Source organism: Galleria mellonella, unplaced genomic scaffold (genome assembly GCF_026898425.1).
Source record: "Galleria mellonella isolate WM207_F2 unplaced genomic scaffold, CSIRO_AGI_GalMel_v1 utg184, whole genome shotgun sequence".
NCBI classification, from domain to species: Eukaryota; Metazoa; Arthropoda; class Insecta; order Lepidoptera; family Pyralidae; genus Galleria; species Galleria mellonella.
Window position 1 is genome coordinate 2,579,512 of NW_026442025.1, and position 21,264 is coordinate 2,600,775.

The window sequence follows — 21,264 nt, forward strand, 5'->3', positions numbered from 1 at the left end:
ATTTCTCTGCTCAATTCTCTGCTTGCTCAGCAGTCAGATATTGATATTTTTAATGATAAATTAGATAGAGTTTCTAAATGTTGTTTAAAATTTTAAAGTTTTAACCTCCCCATTGATAACAATCCCTTCCCCCCGGAGAGGAGTAATTATAAGTTAGAGGCATGGTGAAAATTTGTTTTTTTTCAACGCATATCAAGATGTAATCCATTAAATATATATCCCTACTCATTCTACCATGATTACTGTTGTATATCAATAAATCAATGTGTCAGTGTTTTTCTAGAACCACCCTCACTGTTATAAATTTTTATGGAAAAAGCTATTATTATGTAGGGTACTAACATATCGTCATAGTCGTAGAATACTGACGGATCTGACAAATATTACATATATAAATCCGTCAGCATTCTACGACTATGACGATATAGCCTGTCATCAGTTGTAATACGCCATTCACAATAAAAAGCCATGATTAATTTGTGTTTTACCAGAGGGAGACTTTGTACAAAAGTCGATTGCTTGGGTACCTCTGTCCCATTCGTGTTTCTACCGTGAAGCAGTTGTGTTTGCATGGTTGTGTTTCGGTTTGAAGGGTGGGATATGACGTGAATTTACAGGGTACAGAGGAATAACACCTGAGTCCTCAGGAATGGCAACGCATGGGGGGTATCATGGAAGAAACAGTATACTCTGTTATGTCCATGGTACTGCACATGTCTATAAGCGACGGTTACCACTTTCTATCAGGTGGGCCGTCAGCTTGTTTGCCATTCTAAGTTGTATATAAAAAAAAAGCGTTATTCTTTATTTGATATATAACAATTACTATTTGAAAGCATTTACCCACCTCACCAACGGGGCTCATGACAAGCACGATATGCAGGTTGCTCCTGACGCGGCGCTGGTAACACGCGAACAGGTTCGTCTTGGTCGCGGCCCAGTTCATCTCCATGACCGCGTGCCGCACCGCCATGTAGATCCTGTCCAAGTCCTCGGCCTCGTAGATGTTGGGCACGTCACCCGAGCTCAGTATGTTGTTCAGGTCTTCGAGGAATGACTCCATTTTTATCTGAATCGTAGTTGGTAAACATCACTGTTTTAATATCGTGGGCGGAAAATCAAATAGATCAATTTTAAATTTTTTATTTACTTAGAAACACTACATACAGTTTTACATCGTAACACCATTTTTGTGTGTGTGTTTTGTTGAGTCACTCGTCAATTAATGCCACTAAGATCTTGCATCTTTTTTTTTATACAACTTAGAATGGCAAACAAGCTGACGGCCCACCTGATGTAAAGTGGTAACCTTCGCCTATAGACATGAGCAGTACCATGGACATAACAGAGTATACTGTTTCGCCCATGATACCCCCTATGCGTTGCCATCCCTGAGGACTCGGATGTTATTTCACTGTACCCTGTAAATTCACGCCATATCCCACTATTCAAACCGAAACACAGCCATGCAAACACAACTGCTTTACGGTTGAAACAATATAAATGATCACGTTAATCGGAGACTCTTTTAAATCATAAATCTATAATAAGTAACCTGTGCGTCAGAAAACAAGAAGACCACCCCCCTGTTATCGGCGCCAGCGCGTAACATGGTCTGGCGGAGGTCATCGCGCCACTCCGCCTGGCCGTATGCCTTCGTTATTTCGATCTGAATACACTGCAGCTCCGCCATGTTTGCCGCCAGCCGCGACAAGCTTTGGCGACCTGAAAATCGATATAAAAAGTTATGAACATTACAATAGAAGGTAAAATAGATACAAGAGACCAAGGCATAGTTACATCAGACAGATGATGGAACAAATTGTGTCGTGTCGTATCAAGAGGTGAAGAGAGTGGCTAAAAATCGCGGTAAATGGCAAGAGCTCCACCAACAAGAGCGCAGCTCTTAAATCGGAAAAGAAATAAGAAATCACGAGGCTTTAGTTAATCTTTTTTATTATCAGCGAAAGGTAAATAAAACACGAGGGTCACACTCTGGGGCGTCTCACACCCCCTTATGTGGAGACGGGGAAACCAATTTGGGGCAATTTGCTCCCAAACAATATTAAGGTTGCGGGTTTCAAATTCATTTACACATTGGGTCACCAGTCAAAAAGGTTTATGAACGAATTAATTTTAAACTTCCGCGTTGTTTACACATATTTTAAAAGTCGGCAAGAAGCAGGTATGTTTTTAATGGATCATAGTGGAACGGTAACCTCACCTGCGCTAGCGGTATACGCTAGCGGAGCACCAGTAAGGAATGATAGGTAAGAATGAAAAGGTAGGTCAGTTAGCCGACTATGATGAATACACCTGGGATTCAGCATAATGGTTTCCAGGGAGAACCACGTGAAGGTCGACCTGACAGGGTATATTGCTAACAACGAGACTGGTAGTCTGCATTATTAACAATCCCTTCCCTCGCCAGAAGCAGGTATGTAGATACTATTTACCTGTAAAATCTTTGTACAAAAGTCGATTGCTTGAGTACCTCTGTCCCATTCGTGTTTCAACCGTGAAGCAGTTGGGTTTGCATGGCTCTGTTTCGGTTTGAAGGATGGGATATGGCGTGAACTTACTGGGTACAGAGGAATAACACCTGAGTCCTCAAGAAAAGCAACGCATGGGGGGTATCATGGGCGAAACAGTATAATCTGTTATGTCCATGGTACTGCTCATGTCTATAGGCGACGGTTACCACTTTCCATCAGGTGGGCCGTCAGCTTGTTGGCCATTCTATGTTGTATAAAAAAAAAAATAACAAAAAAAAAGCTTTTACATCTATAAGATACAGATCATTTATTCATAATTTACAAAATAACAAGTTCAGTTTCAATTAATTATGTCATTCCCATTGCAAATTTATCATATTTTATTCTAATTTCGAGAACACGGCGTTTTCTATATAATAATAATAATGATGATTAAAATAAATATTCATTTATAAAAATAATAATAATTAACTAATATAAATAAATAATTTAAAATAGATTAAGAACTGTTGACATAGATACTTACCCGAGCCCCCCATGCCAAGCAGCAGTGCATTGGCCATTGGTTGGCGCATAATACGCGCCAAACGTAACAGGTGAGCCACTGCATCTTCGAACAGCACCAGGTCGAGGGGAACCGTTGTCGTCAGGTTGTACTCGTCCAGATAATGAGCTAACACCTCGTTCAGCTGAAAGGAAGAGAAAGGGAGATTTTGTACAAAAGTCGTTTGCTTGGGTACCTCTGTCCAATTCGCGTTTCAATCGTAAAGCAGTTGTGTTTGCATGTCTGTGTTTCGGTTTGAAGGGTGGAATATGGCGTGAATTTACAGGGTACAGAGGAATAACACCTGAGTCCTCAGGAATTGCAACGCATAGGGGGTGTCATGGGCGAAACAGTATACTCTTTTATATCCATGGTACTGCTCATGTCTATAGGCGACGGTTACCACTTCCCATCAGGTGGGCCGTCAGCCTGTTTGCCATTCTAAGTTGCATAAAAAAAACCAAGAGTCGATTTTAATTATCACTGACTTAACTGACGTAATTTTTAGGTGTTATTCCTCTGTACCCTGTAAATTCACTGCCATATTCCACTCTTTAAACTACAAACACAACTGCTTCACGGTAGAAACACGAATGGGACAGAGTGTTTTTATGTAAAAATGGTGTTACGTAAGAATAAAAACAAGAGAGTAAATGCTTTTCAGTCTCACAAAGAGTTGAGAAAAATGTGAATGACATACGAATTGTTCTTTCCAACCTCATCTCTGTCCGTGATCTCTACGTATTTCTTGTCGTCAGCGCCGATGTCCATGAAGTCGCCGAACAGCATGAGCCGCCCGCCGACCACGTCCGCCCAATCCTTGCCGAATTCTGTGTGAATCTTCTTGTTCAACAATCTAATTGGACATTACATTATCTATAAGACGGGCACCATTTATTTCGCTGCTTTTAGTATTTCTTAACATATGTGTAACATTCCTCGTTTCCAGTAATAATATAATAAAGTATTACATTATATAATTGATCAAAAATAATGTATTTTTATTAATTATTTAATAGTTAATTACTAATGCTTGATTAATAATAATACATTAATTCATAATTAATTCATTCTAAGCTAAACGTAACGTATATTCCCGTAATTATTTGTTTTAATTCATCCAGTAGTTTCTTTATTATTTATTTATTTATTCGTATTATTTATTTATTTATTAATTTGTATTTGAATGTCATAGTAGATACAATAATTTGATACAGTACATAAAATATAAATTAAATTAAGCATAAAACAAATATTGCAGTCACTTAGTCATCTCTTAACATAAACAATATAGGTATATATTCAAATTTACTATAATTAGAATTCGTCAATTGAGTACAGACACCTTTCTAGCAGTAATGACTACAATTCTATCCTAAAGATATTTAAATCATTCAGTGACATCAATTCCTTAGGCAGCTTATTAAATAACACCACCGCTTGGTTTCGTGGACAATATTGTATTATGTTAAATTTGGGTATAATAACCTTTTGTAAATCCATCCTTCTTGTAATTAATCGTTGTTTCATACTATCCTCTGATTCATATAAATGTCTATATTTAATTAAATCTATTATCAGAACATGAATATATAGGCTTGGAATAGTTAGTATTTTTAGTCTTCTAAAATTTATTTATTTATTCATTAGTACAAATATGTATACATGGCGGACATAATGCTAAAAGCATTCTCTCCCAGTCAACCATAGGGAAGTGTCAGAATACTCGAATGCGGTACTACTAATTATTGATATACATACATACTAAAATTACATATATAAAATGTCTAATATATAAAATGCCCTGCACACGACTATAACTGCAATAATATTATCCATAATCTAATTTGCTATTTATAAAGCGTACTAAAAATATTGTAATAACTTTTTGATAGCTCAAGCTAAAGGCTAAATCATTTGGAATCAATTTGGAAAACATTAGACCGATTAAGTATTCTAATTATTTAGTCTAGGTTGTTTACTTTTACTGCGGATTACCTTCAACTCCGGCTCCAATATCAAAACAATTTAATCACGTACCATAATTTTTTTTATTCATAAGTAATACATCACCAACCCCACAAACCACTGTCGGTCTTCGTCGTTAACCAGTCTGTCCTGGTACACGCGCTGGTGTTCGTGGTACCACAGCCTGATGACGTCGTCCTCGTCCTGTAAAAAAAAGTATATTATTATGCACTAGCTTTTACCTGCGTCTTCGTCCGCGTAACCAGGTTATTTTTACTGACCGGGATAAATAATAGGCAATATCCTTCTCCATCCCATATAATCATAATCATCATATCAGCCGTTAACTGTCCACTGCTAACAAAGACCTCCCCCAAGTAAAATGTAATTCTAAATGTAATCTAAATAAAAAATTTTATAATAAATGTAAAATGGACGACATTATACAATTCAATTTTGAATGTAGAGTATTGTATTACCTATAAATGTATGACTAACGTAAAGGAGTGAAAAATATTGGCATGCATGACTTTAGTCATGTAAATCTTGTAATTAATAGTAATTGTTAATAATGCATATAAAAATGTTGCATGCCAAGCTGGCTGAATATTAAGATTACACAAAATGTAATAATATTACCTAAATTTACCACATTCATCGCAATAAATTTCATTTCATTTCCCATGAATGGTGGGGATTTTGCCAGTAGTTGGCACACTCTGCAGGCGGGTTGACAACCGCACTTAGGCCTTTGGTAATATTTTAAGAGGGATGCTGCTGCTCATCCCTGAAGCACTAAGTCCCCTTATTTGCCTCTTACGACACCTACAGAAAAGGAAGGGGAGCCCATTTTCTACCGAGAGCGCACAACTATATTTATAAATATTGTATGTATTCATATTTCTCATTTAAATGTTCCTCACAATCACAAGGATATCAAAATACCTTAACCGCATGGGGGTCCATCATGAGGATCCCCTGGAACACCTTGCTCAGGTCGCGCAGATTGAACGTGTAGTGGGACTTCGTGGGCGTGGGCAGCAGTTCCTCCACCAGCGAGTGGAAGATCTCGATGGACGCCTTCAAGAACGGTGCTTCGCGCACCGTCACGTTGTTGAAATTTCGCGTCCAAGAGTTGAGGATCACGCTGAAGATGGCATACTGGAAGCGAGGGAGATTTCGATTATATTTTTTATTATATCAATATAACTTGATAATAGAATTCATACTGCCGAGGTTTTTCCAAAAGACTACAGCATGGGGTTCTTTAAAAGGGGGTAAAGAGGTTTCTTCAGTGTCGGCTACGCGCGCTTAATACACTTGGTATTACAGGCGTTCATAGACTACGGTAATCGCTTACCATCAGGTAGGCCGTACGCTTGCCACCTCAGTAATATAAACAGACAGAGGTGGTCTGAAACAGATAAAATAAGGATCCTGTTCCATCTGTTTTGTTCCAGTAAGAAAACAATAGTTTCAAATGATGCCCACAGCCACCTTTTATCATCGCATCGCTCGCCATCAACAGGGAATGTATCCTCACACGCTTGAACCTAAATGGCCACACACAGTGCGATTTCAAAGGAAATTTCTCCAACGAACGCTCAGGCTATGGAATGAGCTCCCTGTCGAGGTTTTCCGTAGAGACTACAATATGGAGTTCTTCGAAAAGATTATATTAAGGTTTCTTCAGGGTTGACAAAGCGTATATGACATCCCGAGTGTTGCAGGTGTCCATAGGCTACAATGACCGTTTACCATTAGACGAGCTGTGTTTATTTCCCACCTTTCATGGTATAAGAAAAAGAAACAGTTCCATTGGCCTATATCATATCGAAACACCGTTTTAACATAAAATAGTCTATAATGTCCTAGAGCGAACAACAGCTGCTATCTCTTTTCAACATATTTTAACTCCATATACTAGATACGAGAAGAGCATGTCAACGGCAGTGGTAGTGGTGGTGGAACGATTGAATACTATGCCGTCGTGTTCTCGCATCGTCAAGCGACAGGTTTGATTCCCGGTAGGTTCACCCGATGGATCGACTCGGGAATCAAACCCGTCGATATAAATAATAATGTTTAGAACATTACCTTGCTGGAGTACTCCATCTCGGTGAAGGAGATGTAGTGGAAGTGCCTCATGAGGCGCATGGTGACAGGATTGCGACCGCCGCCCGGTGGACCCATGGCCGCCACGATGCCCACATCCACTAAAAGTTTGAACTCGCCGATGTTCTGCCTATCGTACCACCCTGCACCACAAAATCACCAATTATTTGGGAGCCGGTACTGCTTTCATATTAACGAAAGTGGAAAAGAAATCTATGCAACCACGTTAAAGTACCAACACACTTAAAAATAAATAGTTATATACAAATAGTAAACATAATATTGTATAACTATTTAGAATAAGCCATGTCCACATAATCGATATCAATAAATATCATAAAAATTGTTCAATATGACGCCCACGGCTGCTTTCTGCTATCATACGGCTCTCCATCGATACGGAGTTCAGAGATATTTTCTCCCACAAACACTCAAGTTATGGAATGAGCTCCCTGTCGAGGTTCTCCCAAGAGACTACAGCATGGGGTTCTTCAAAGGGGGGTAAAAAGGTTTCTTCAGGGTCGACAATGCGCGCGTAATATCCCCAATATTGTAGGCATTCATAGACTACGGTAATCGCTTACCATCAGGTGGATCGTATGCTTGTTTGCCACCTCAATGGTATAAAAAAGAACTTAGCTAATTTATAGCATAAAAAATTATTAGTTTTTTTACTTTGTTCATAATGGTTTTTAGTAAACAGTTTCCTTACGTGAACGATTCCAAATTGAAGAGTGAGGTATGAGAGTGAAATTAGTAAGTAGAGAGGCATAACACTGTAGTGCCTACATCCACCATAACATCAAACATTCCGAAGTTCTATCTATCGTTCTACGATATTTGGTAATATATGTATATTGTTTAAGTGGTATGAAATATGATAGTAACGAAAGCTCTTAAAACAAACGTCAATTACTTTTGCCTCCCTCAATTTTCTATTGCTAAGGATTTCGCCTTGTAGTCCCGGTATAGAATGGGCTACCCCTTCCTTTCCCGTGAAAGTTTAAGAGACAACTAAGAGAGCTTAAAGGTCGAGGAAGGGACAGCAGCGCCTTTCTTAAAACATCACCAAAACGAACAGCGGTTGCCAACAAGCCTGCCAAGCGTGACAACTACTGACAACCCCCCCCCCCCTTGTGGGGGAAACATATGTACAGCAGTGGATAATTAGCGGGTGATATAATAATAAGGAGTTAATTCAAATACTAGATTCCGGTTTAAAAAACAAAACATACCAGTTAAATTACTGGATTAAGTACAGAGACAACACCATAGTTCATAGTCATAAAAATATACGTTTAATAAAATTCATAAAACAAGATATGTAGTAACAGTTGAACTTCACTGTACTTGCTAAATTCCCTACTTTAGCTGCTGCGACCCTCGTATTAGATAGAGACAGAACACGTACCCGAGAAGTCCATGAACTGGCGCAGCAGCTCGATGGGCGGCTGGGCGCCGTAGACCTCGAGTGCGGGCATGTTGAGGTCGTCGATGAAGAACACCTGCCGCTTGGTCGGCGGCGGGCCGAACACACCGCGCCGCCGTCGCTCCAGCTTATTGTCGATCACGTCCTGATAGAGAACGATACCAGGAAATATTACAGAGTAACACAAAGGAAGGACGGAGGAAAAGGATTGTTAGTAATGCAGACTATCAGTCCCATTGCTACCAATATACCCTGTCAAATAGAACTCTACGTGCCCCCTTCGCCCTGGAAATCATCGTGCTGAATTCCAGGTATATTTATCACGATAAGCTAGCCTTTTTTGATGAGCCTTTTCATTCTCACTTATTATTCCTCCATCCATTACTGGTATTCCGCATACAGCAAATATATACCTAATGTTAAAACAAATATAAATATTTACAGGCACAAATAATTATATAATATAAATATATAAATAAAGAACACCAATTTTTCATATGAAGATGCAATCAAATAGAGAGAAGATAAGGCTTATGTTCAGCAGTGGACAGGACAGTGAAGATGATTATGATAAACAGCCGACAGTACCTGCGTCTGGTTGGCGGAGGTCCTGGCCGAGAAGACGATGAACTCGCATATGAACTTCTTGTGGAGGCCGCGCGAGAGCTTCGACGTGATGGTGACCGTCTTGCCGGTGCCAGTGGGGCCCACGCACACCGCGTGGTTGTAGTTCGCGATCTTGTAGCCGAGCATCGCCGCGCTACGAACGTTGTCCAGTGTCGGCACCTCGATGTCTGGGGGTATACATTTAAATCTGTATCCCATACTAGCAAACCAGCCCAGTTTCTCATGGATAGATAATATTTTCAAAAATATTATCTCCAGAGGGAGACTTTGTACAAAAGTCGATTGCTTGGGTACTTTTGTTCCATTCGTGTTTCAACCGTAAAGCAGTTGTGTTGCATGGCTGTGTTTCAGTTTGAAGGGTGGGATATAGCGTGAATTTACTGGGTACAGAGGAATAGTCCACCTGAGTCCTCAGGAATGGCAACGCAAGGGGGATATCATGGACGAAACAGTATACTCTGTTATGTCCATGGTACTGCTCATGTCTATCGACGACGGTTACCACTTTACATCAGGTGGGCCGTCAGCTTGTCATAATATATATATATATATATATATATTATTCTATATAATATTGATATTTTGTTTGTAACATGTCCGCGTGAACCAAAGTCATAAACATAGCTCGAAGGATAAGCAAGCTGAAGTGGCAATGAATTGATAGAGAAAATAGGTTCTGGAATGCCGACTTCATATAGACAATCGCAGTGTATTTTCTTTTAATAGATGAAAATGGAATAGTAACCCCGACCGCGCTATCGATATACACTGACGAGGCACCAGTGGAAGATGACAAGCGAGAATGAATGCAGGTCAGTTGGCCCACCTTGATGAATTCGTCAAGAATCAACCATGATCGTTTCCAGGGGGAACCGCGCGAATGTCGACCTGAGAGGGTCAATTGCTAGCAACAAAGCTACTAGACCTCATTACTAACAATCCCTTTCCTCCCTAATTGCAGTGCAAGACGACACACCTCAAATGCATTGCAAGGAGTCAATGGTAGCAGGTGGCTCGGAACTGTTCCTTATGGACTGCCATATTCTCATCAGTGAACAGTTAATGGCTGATATAATGATAATGACGATGATGTACGCATGATCAATCCGTACATTTTCTCCTTTTATACATAGATAATGGCCATAACAACATATACATTTAATTAAAATAAAAAAAAAACTACAAACATAACCGGATAAGTATATATGTAAGTAAGTGGACAGTACCTGCGTACTGCCACTCGGGATCGACCTGGTACTCCTCCATGTTGGCCATCCAGCTGTACCAGTAAGGATTGGCGGGCTCACCGTCCTCCGTCTGGTCCGTGAAACCGCCGTCGTGCAAACTGGAATCGCATACAAATACAGTCGCAGCCGACATTAGACATTCCTCCTGATAAAATCCTGAGCTCTCACTATCACAGACACAAATAATATAAAGTACGAGGTTTGTCCGGAAAGTACGTATAAAAGTTTTTTAAAAATTTTATTTTACAATTATTCAGGTAAATCAATTTTATCCCCTTCAAAGTACTCCCCCTGTGACATAATGCACTTGTGCCAACGCCGTTTCCACTGTGAGAAGGCTCCTTGAAAGTCCTCTGGTTGTAGGTTTCTCAGCTGCCCCGTCGTAGCTTTTTTTATCTCATTTATGTCCCCCAAATGCCGCCCCCGAAGTACCAATTTGGTTTTTGGGAACAAGAAGAAGTCACACGGGGCCAAATCCGGCGAATAGGGGGGGTGTTCGGTCACCGTAATGGAATTTTTACTCAAAAACTCACGGAACGATCTTGGCGCAAATTTTTTTCATTTGAAGTTCGTTTCTTAGAATTTCGTGGACCACGGTTTTGCCCAAATTAAGCTCTTCAGCCACCTGTCTGACCGTTAAACGACGGTCCCCATTAACACAAGTTCGAATTCTTTCCACGTTTTCGTCGGAATGTGAAGTGGAAGGACGTCCTGAACGTGGGTCATCTTGAACGCTTTCTCGGCCCTCTCTGAATCTTTTTAGCCACTTGTGGACGGTTGGTTCCTTCACAGCATCATCCCCATAAACTGTTCTGAGATCGGCAAAAATTTCACGGCCATTCTTGCCGAGTTTCGAGAGAAACTTGATTACGACGCGCTGCTCTTCAACGGAAGCGGGCTCCATGCCGACGGGGTTTCGTTAAGAGGTAACTTCACAGATGGCGTGACAAGCCAGTTCGCACCGCACGGCGGTCAGACCAGAACTGAAGCATTGTTAGGGACATAAGGAAGGGGTCCTGCGCTTACCTGGCCTCCCCACTCCTCTTTCTCGCATTCCAGAACACTTTTATACGAACTTTCCGGACAGACCTCGTATATAGATTGCCAATTTAAAAAAAACAATATATATATATATATATATATATATATATATATATATATATAAGCTCGAAGCTGATCTGGCGGGAGTACGAACAAAATAAATTATGATTATTTTTAAATTTTAATGTGTTTTAAGTAAACATGGTTAGAGTTGAATGTGTCGGATCAGAATATAACATAAATTAGGAAAAAGTCTACAAAACTGCACATTTTTCATGTAGTTAAGCTGTAAACATTACTTGAAATGCAATATTATAGAACTGTCAAAAATAATTAAATAATATTTAATTCATATAAAATTCAGAATGTCCACAAATTGCAATTAAAATAGTAACAAATACATTATTTTTTTGGTACTATTGCAATTTCATACCATATATATTGAAGGGGGAGAAGGGGTTGTTAGCAATGGGGATTACCAATCCCATTGCTAGCAATAGACCCTATCAGGTCGACCTCCTCGCGGTTCCCCCTGGAAACCATCTTGATTGGTTTATTGTTGAATTTGTCACGATGGGCTAACTGACCTGTTTCGTCCTCACCTATCATGCCTCACTGGTGCCCCGCCGGTGTATACCGATAGCGCGGGTGGGGTTACTATTCCATTATCATCCATTAAAAAAAAACATATATATTGAGAACTGTCATCACACATCTATAAAACACGCACACTAGTGTAACCATTGTCTTGTCTCATTATTTTAATTACACTGCCAGTACGTAGCAGGTATACTAACGTCTATGTAAATAACATGCTCACATGCATATGTGCATTTGTGTGTATGTAGATGGGGTCACTGACTTCTATTTTATTATTTTTGTATGTAAATATGTCTACGCCATGATACAGATATCGTACCTCATTGCTATAATCCAACCATATAAGCAAACCATAATCAAACCATATCATTATGGGTACTAACGTGTAATCATAGACCCTGCCCTCCTTGGGGAAGAGTGGCTTCATGCCCGCCTTCTCCATGAGACTGCGCATGTGGTCGGAGAAGATGGCTCGCCCGTTGTGGTTGCAAGTAGCACCCACTGACCAGATCACCGCCCAAACCACCCAGCATGGTGCCAGCCGCGCTGTAATCATCAGAAGGAGACTTGGTACAAACGTCTTCTACATTGATATCTCTGTTAATTCTGTCAAGCAGCTGCCCTTGCATGCCATTGATACGATTCAACGATGCAATATCCAAAGGAATCACCCGAGGAATTCTTTATACTGACGTCGTCTGTTTGGGGACCTTGTACCATTTACGTTTCCGCCAAGTAACTATGCTTGCATGGTTATATTCGAATAGAATAGTAGGACATATCGCCCACACTACCCAGCATGTTGTCAGTCGAGCCGTGGCCACCAAGAGCGACTTTGTACTAACTTCATTTGCATGAGTACTGTTGTACCACTCGTGTTTGTATGGCTGTGTTTCGGTTGAATGGCATTACATATTATTGTCCAGATTACCTAGCATTATATCAGTGAGGCTACAGACATCCGAGAGAAACTTTGTATTTGTTGTCGTAACATCATTTGCTTAAGCACCTTTGTTTTACTCGTGTTTCTGCCGTGAAGCAACTGTATTATTTTTTTAATGGATGATAATGGAATGGTAGCCGCGCCTGCGCTAACGGTATATGCTTGCGGGGCACCAGTGAAGGATGATAGGTGAGAATAAAAAGGCATGTCAGTTAGCCCACTGTGATGAATATACCTAGAATTCGGCACGATGGTATCCAGAGGGGGATGTATAGTAGTCGCATTACTAATAATCCCCAAAGCAATTATACTTGTATGACTATTTTACGATTCAACTATGGAATATATCACTTCCCACATTACCCATCACGGTGCCAGCGGAGCAGTGGCTGGGGGGGAAAGGCATTGTTAGCAAATTACGATAGTGACAGTATTAAACGTTGATTACCTAAATCAGTAGACAATCGAAATCATTATGAGGAAGTAACTAACGCATCAACGCGAGGAAGGGTCCCGCTGGTGGCGGCCTGTCGTCCTTCCCGGTGAGAGGTCGTAGACGGTAGTCCAGAAGTTCCAAGAACTTGAGAACTAGGGCACTGTCGATGGACACCACTAGCTCCGTGAGGCGGCTTCGGAGCAGCGTCAGCGACGGGTACAAGTATGTGGTAATCAGGTTCGGCAGTAACTTGCGGATATTATCCGCGATCTGTATATTGGATAATTTACGATCCAAATTTAACAAATTTTGCTACTGTAAAATATCCAGATCACCTATGTTAGTTTTTTTATAACAATAAAGAGACCAAGCATACGACCCATCTGATGGAAAACGGTCACAATGGTCTATAAATGCTTGCAACACCAGAAACGTCTCGTGCGTGTTGCCAACTTAAAAGAAACCTTAATAAACACTTTTCGAAGAACGAGTGAAGGTGGAAATAGGCACCTTGCCACATTGAATTCAATGAGATGACAATCCAGCAATGTCTCTATCGAGACGACATCTAAGCGATCCCCCCTAGATACCGACGTATATAATTCATCAATAGAGGTAACTGAGATCCCCCTCCCCCCCACACACACATCAGCCTAAACAAAGATTACACACAATACCATTGCATTATCATCTATCAAAATGAAAATACCGTCAACCTTTACATGATTATAACAAATACTATCTTTGGGTGGAAATAAACTGTAAGTAATGAGGTGGAGCAGTCCCATTGCTAGCAATATACCCTATCAGGTCAACTTCCACGCGGTTCCCCCTAAAATAATCGTGGTTGTTTCCTGTGGAATTCCTTACGGTAAGCCAAATTACCTGCTGTCATCCTCGCCTATCATGCCTCACTGGCACTGTTCCATTATCACCCATAAATAAAAATACCAGTTAATGAACTGACCGGTGGTAAGGAGCTCTTGAGCCAGGCGTTAACGAGCGGCTGCAGCCCCACCACGCTCGTATCGAGGTACACCATCCCACAGCGGGAGACCGTCGCTGGCGATGCCACCGCCAAATCTGCCACCTCGAAGATCATCCGCTGACGGTCAGTCAGCTTCATTATCTCGCCGCTCGACAAGCACAGTTTCTTATTGTCGTCCAATACCTATAAATACAAGCTAACGTTGTAAACTAGTTTATTCAAAGTAAACATAATAAAGCATAGATTACCAGAAACTAGTAATTCTTTGTACACACATTTCAAAAGCATTCTTCAAAAGAATTGCCCAACCCTCCTTAACCAAATGTTAAAGAGTAGTAACACTATATTTTTTTTTAATGGATGATAATGGAATGGTAACCCCACCTCCGCTAACGGTATACGATGACGGGCACTAGTGAAGGATGACAGGTGAAGATGAAGCCAGTTCAAGTATAGAAATGTTCAAGTGGGGCATGGCACAAAAAAGGTTTGGAAACACTGGTCTAGGTTATCAGTTAGGAGAGAGGGTACAACAAACCAACGTACGGTGTTCATGTTCTCTATCCAGACAGCATCGACGGGCCCGTCGAACACGTACCAGCGCTTGTCCAGATCCTCCACCGCGATACCGGCGCGCACCATGCTCGACAGAATACCGTCCGTCCTACGTAAACAAACAGATATACTCTACTAGCGGCCCGCCCCGACTTCGCACGGGTGCACATTACATCACATTAGAAACCTCTAAATTTATCAGTGTTTCTCTATTATATTATGCATGTATTATACATATAAACCTTCCTCTTGAATCACTCTATTTATACAAAAAAAAGCATCAAAAGCCATTTGTGTAGTTTTAAAGAATTAAGCATACATAAGCATACAAACTATGGGTTTACTTCCTAAAAAAAACTTGTAACACATTTTTTATTTCTTTCTTTTTTCTCTCTCTTTTTTCTCTCTCTCTCTCTCTCTCTCCTCTTTTCTTTTATCCGTGCTGTTCTAATTTATCGTCATTAGTATTATAATCGTATTATAATGACAATATTTATACTTATTTTAGTAGTAAATGCACCGCCTACTTATATATTATATATACGGCCACACAGCAGTCTACTGTGGAATACTCTCGCTCGGCTGTGAGCAAAAGTAGATGGAGACGCATTGCGAGGACCTCAATCACGAAAGAGGGCTTCATCGTCGATCCACTATCGTCATAAAAACCACGACCACTCTGTCAAGAGTGTACGACTGTAGAAAGAGACTTATACATTATAATACTGTATGTATTAAGTACTAGTACTCACCACTCATGCGTCTGCAAGTCGAACTCCCCGTACAGCTGTCCCATCGTGATCGACTTGGGGTTCACCACGTACGTGTGTACGGGCGCGAACGGGAGGCCGTCCGGCGCCAGTTTACCCTTTATCGCGGTCAGTGCGTCGCGGAGCACTTCGTAACACTGCGTCGACGGAATCAAATAAGAAATAAGTATATATTGCCTCGGAACCTACTGGCGAATTAAAAAAAAATTCTAGGGGAAAAGAATATTTCTTTAACTTTTATACATTTATTTATCTCTGTTTGTAGATCATCTGTTTTTTTTATTTTTTTTATTAATGTTTTATTTATTTATTTTTACATTTTAATTTTTTTCTTTTATATTATATATTACTGCATCGAATTAGCAATGAGAAGGTCCTGCTTAGGGTTGAGGAAAAAAGACAAATTATTAGAACTATTGAGGACAGAAGGGGAAAAATGTTGAGACACTTGATACGACACGACGAACTTATAAACATTATAATAGAAGGTAAGATAGAAGGAAGGAGGGGGAGAGGGAGACCGAGGCATACTTACATCAGGCAGATCAAGGAAGGAGTTGGTGTCGTGCCGTATCAAGAGGTGAAGAGACTCGCTGAAAATCGTAGTGAGCGGCAAGAGCTCCACCGACAAGAGCGCAGCTCTTAGATAGGATAGATAGATATTACTATTTTTTGTTTTATCAAGGAATGAGCAGCAGTGTCCCTTTTAATACATCATCAAAGCCTAACTGCGGTTGCCAACCCATTTACCAAGCGTAGCCGCTACTGGCAAACCCCATTTTTGTGGGGAAGGCCTATGTTTAACAGTGGACATAGGCTGATATGATGATAATCATGATGATAAGTTAAGAAAATAGTAGTGTAAATGCATCCTCACTTATAAAGATCAATTTGTATAAATGTAACTAAGTATTTACAACTCAGAGACGTATATTTTAAATACACAATCCGGATTTAACACGGTGTAAAAGTACGTAAACGTTGGCAATAAAGAAGCAGGTTGTAATTTATTTGCTCCTTTCCACTCAGAGTTTGCTGGAAGAGAACTCTTACAGAGTTAAGCTCGCCTGTCGTACATTTATTTAGTATAAATTATATGTTTGTATTTTTTTTCTGTATAATAAAGTATAAATAAATATTTACTCTTTATTAACCACATTACAAAAAAAATGTCTGGTACGAAAGGCGGACTTAATACTATACAGCATTCTCTCCCAGTCAACCTTTGACAAAAGAGAAATGTAATTATGTATGAATTAGATATATAGGTACTATTTACCTGTAAAGGCTTTCACATCACGTTAAGTACCGATTGTGTATTAAAAATAGGTAAAAACAACGCCAAAGTTTATTAAACTATTAGAAACGTAAGTCCCCAATACCTTAGTCTTGCCGGCCCCAGCGGGTCCTACCAGCATCAGGCCGTGCCGTACCACCGTAGTCTCGTACAGTTGGATCACTTTGAATATGAACGCTGAAAGAGTAACATAGTCACAGGATTAAGCAAACAAGGGACTGAACACTGCAAACTAAACAAGTATATGACCCAACTAGGCTTATGCCCAAAGTGTTTGCAGTTTTTGTCACAATGAGGAAGAAACGCCGTAAATAATAAACGATATATCTCCTTTGGAAAACACACTCTACATGTTGAGAAGATAAAACATAGCTACAAGAAACATCTTGAAATTCCATTCCATTCAAAATCGATTAAAAAATTTGTAAATTTACATATTACAAAAAAAAAATATCACACACAGATCACACAGAGAAAACAAGTATTCAATACTCACTATAGAGTTCGTCGAAGCCTCGTTTGACGAGCATGTTCCTGATGGACTGCTCCATGATACCGTATTCCACTACGGGGATCTCCACGCGCGGGAACAAGTCGGATATTATACCTGTACATGAATATCGTAATTGGGTCGTGTGTTGAAAATACTTATCTACAAAAGATCATATGTATCAACTTATATGTAGGTTTGGGTAATATGAATACCGATCCGATATCTATATATTGGGTTTCTCTGGAAATAAATGATGGAAGTAAGGTCATCACCCATTTCGTTATCGCCAATATCTGTCGGATATTTATTTTCAAAGATAAAAAATCTGTTATCCGATATTATTTTTTGGATAACAGACGTTGAACATATTCCTTATTGGACCGATATATAGATATTATAACTAAAATATATAGATATTGCTATATATTACAACTTATTTGCCTTTACTTGAGCTATAAATAGTTAAATATTAGTGTCAAACAGATCTCAAATGACAAAATATTGTCATACAAAAAGGTTAAATTGGCCAAAACTTGCTGGAGAGAGGAACTGTTAGTATTAGGCCTTAATAATCCCATCACTAACAATATACCCCATCAGGTCGACCTCCACGCGGTTCCCTCTGAAAACCATTGTGGTCGACTCTTTAATTCGCCACGATGGGCCATCTAATCTTCTGACAGCTTCATCTGACATCCCTCCCTAGTGCCCCACCAGTGTATACCGTAGAGCAGACGGGGTTACCAATCCCTTATTATCCATTAAAAGCCCTCCTGGATAAAGACACTGAAGTAATCAAGTGCATTTTAAGACAATTTTTATTTAGCTATTTTATTTTATCCGCAATAGCCATGGTGCTGTTCATGTCTATAGGCGACGGTCACCACTTTCCATCAGGTGGCCATTAGCCTGCCATTAAGTGTTATAAAAGAAAACTGCAACTTACCGTTGAAGAGCAGCAGATCGTCAGCGAGGAACTTGGGCACGTTGACGTCGCGGAGGGCTCGCAGCACGATCTGGCGTTCATCACCGTCCGGTATCTGTCTGATGAGGTTCCCCGCTACCAGGATCACAGTCTTTACCGCGCGCATGCCGAAGTCATAATGATCCTGGAAAGAGGCGAAAATATATCACAGTTTAAAGCCTTCACCAGTGAAATGTATACCGCGGCTCCGCACACCTGAATCAGTACATAAACTATCTGATATATATTCTTTATTGCACTTGTTAATTGTTAATGCATTTATAAACGTTGTAAGCAAGAATGGACTTATCTCTGACAGAGATCTCTTGTGGGGGAAAGGGATTGTTAGTAATGCGGACTACCAGTCCCATTGCTAGCAATATACCCTATCAGGTCGACCTCCACGTAGTTCCCCTGGAAACCATCGTGCTAAATTCCAAGTGTATTCATCACGTTGAGCTAACTGACCTGCGTTTTCATTCTCACCTATCGTCCCTCAGTGGTGCCCCGCCAGCTTATACTGTCAGCGGAAACGGGGTTACCATTTCATAATCATCCATAAAAAAAATACTAACCTGTGACGACAGCTGTTCGGAGCTTAATCTAAATGTGGTGGTGATTTTCCCAGCGAGGATCTTCGCTTCGTAGAAGCCGTAGGAGAAGAGGGAGATCTCCGCGATGAGGGCGTAGTCAGGCACCATCATGGCTATAGGGCGGAATAGGGCTTTCAAATTATCCGGTAGTTCTGTTCGACCTGAGGCAGGAAATTTAATGATAATAAATGGAGCGTCAAGTATCAAAAACAAACCAATAAATGGTCAGCAAATATAGAAATACACTCTATCTAGAGTTTTTGATCTGAAGCTATTTAATTCTATGATTGTTTTATTCATCATCATCATCATATCATCTGTTAGCTGAACCCTGCTGAAAGTAGGCCTCTCATATAGACTGCCAAAAGTAACGGTCCTGAGACACCTGCATCCACTGACTCCCTGCAATTTTTTTTTTTTTTGTTGTTGAAACACGAATGAGACAGAGGTACCCAAAAATCTACTTTTGTACCTGCATATCCAGGGTTCATGGTGATGAAAACAGAGCATGACGCCTTCAGTGGGAGCTCGCAACCTTCGAACATGAATTTCTCCAACCTCAAGACTTGGGCCTTCTGAATCGTCACCACCTGGATAATTTCGCAATAAACGTAAGTATTATTAACTCGACTCTTATAAGCTTTTATGTATTTATTTTTTTATTACTAAAATATTTTAATACGAATAAACTATACAACACAGAAAAAACTGTAATATCTCGTGATTAACTGCGTTGGCTTTCCAAAGAACTAAGATGTCTTTATATGACATACATACATACATACATACATATCTGTCACGCTTGTCTCCCATTAGGGTAGGCAGAAACAATGGAACGCCAAATGCTTCGATTCAAAAAAACCTCTTTCGCTTCTTCCACATTCATCAATCTTTTCATACACGCTCGCCGGTTACGGGTACTTCTAATTTGGCCCTTCTTCAGCACGTCACCTATTTGGTCAACATACTTCCGTCTAGGGCGGCCCCTACCGACATCTCCATTCATTCTTGCTCGATATATATGAATAATAATATAAAGTTTTCCTGTGCATTTGCTATAAACAAAAACCTTATAATCTACGAGTATAGTACGGAAGCAACATACTTGTTGAGCCACAACTGACAACACTTCTATGTCGATCCTGTTGAATTCATCAAAACATGCCCACGCGCCGGACCTTAAAAATTATATATATACACATATTTATAATAATAATAATTATTATTATTTATTTAGACTACATAAGGCCCATTTTGTTAGTTATAAATTGACTTAACCTATGTTAGTAAATGAGCGGTCATAACGCTCTTTCATTGATAACCTCCAATATTTTAGGCTTGTTGAATTGCTGATCATTTTATCAGCAATTGTCTTCAGGACACTGTTTGATCTAACACGCACCCTACCCAACAGCGAAACAATTCATTTACGCCGTATTGCGTAAAAATCATCCGTACGCTCTCGTGCAAACATGTGTGACGCACTACAGTAACTAAGTAGCCCCAACAGTGCCCTGAAGGCATTATTATATTTGACTCGAAGAGCATTGTTTTTTTTACTATAGTTTTTTTATTATAGTTAGATATATATATATATATATATATATATATATATATATATATATATATATATATATATATATATATATATATATATATATATATATATATATACATATATATATATTAACATTTACATTTACGTTTATTGTTAAGATCCAATATTATTTCTTAACATAAAATATTTTTTTATTGTAAAACCATAAACTAACAATGTAATTTTTATATATGGAAACACTGATTAATGTAGCATTGCAACACGGCGATCTGTTTCCGAGCTCTTCCTCCATCAACTTTCATACTGTACACAATTTCTTATTTTTGTAGAATTAATTAATTAACTAAAACAATTTCAGCGCATTTTGATTCCAACATTTACGATTAAGTTTATGTTTGCGTTAATGTTACTGCGCTATTGGTATACGATGGCGAGGTACCAGTGAGGGATGATAAGTGATGACGAAAAGACAGGTCAGTTAACCCATCGTGCTAAATACACCTGAAAGGGGGGATTTAGTTAGTAATGGAGACTAAGGATCCCATTACTAGCAATATATCCAACCAGGTCGACCTCCTCGCGGTTCCCCCTGGAAACTATC

At 39.7% G+C, this 21,264-nt stretch overlaps 1 protein-coding gene across 3 annotated transcripts in view; it reads right to left on the reverse strand.

Annotated features, from left to right (window-relative positions):
• LOC113512197 (dynein axonemal heavy chain 1-like) overlaps positions 1-21,264 on the reverse strand; it is an 86,129-nt gene that overhangs the window by 35,863 nt on the left and 29,002 nt on the right. For all 3 annotated transcript variants that reach the window (XM_052893869.1, XM_052893868.1, XM_052893870.1), the window contains 21 exons: positions 20,211-20,283; positions 19,578-19,695; positions 19,088-19,266; positions 18,495-18,657; positions 17,552-17,662; positions 17,141-17,232; positions 15,741-15,895; positions 14,980-15,097; positions 14,413-14,616; positions 13,502-13,715; positions 12,450-12,612; positions 10,405-10,523; positions 9,140-9,345; positions 8,534-8,696; positions 7,105-7,265; positions 5,953-6,168; positions 5,117-5,211; positions 3,757-3,895; positions 3,022-3,184; positions 1,556-1,725; positions 848-1,069 (listed from right to left, as the gene is read on the reverse strand). In XM_052893869.1, the coding sequence (XP_052749829.1) occupies positions 848-1,069; positions 1,556-1,725; positions 3,022-3,184; positions 3,757-3,895; positions 5,117-5,211; positions 5,953-6,168; positions 7,105-7,265; positions 8,534-8,696; positions 9,140-9,345; positions 10,405-10,523; positions 12,450-12,612; positions 13,502-13,715; positions 14,413-14,616; positions 14,980-15,097; positions 15,741-15,895; positions 17,141-17,232; positions 17,552-17,662; positions 18,495-18,657; positions 19,088-19,266; positions 19,578-19,695; positions 20,211-20,283 (3,244 nt within the window). The remainder of the gene's footprint in view (positions 1-847; positions 1,070-1,555; positions 1,726-3,021; positions 3,185-3,756; positions 3,896-5,116; positions 5,212-5,952; positions 6,169-7,104; positions 7,266-8,533; positions 8,697-9,139; positions 9,346-10,404; positions 10,524-12,449; positions 12,613-13,501; positions 13,716-14,412; positions 14,617-14,979; positions 15,098-15,740; positions 15,896-17,140; positions 17,233-17,551; positions 17,663-18,494; positions 18,658-19,087; positions 19,267-19,577; positions 19,696-20,210; positions 20,284-21,264) is intronic.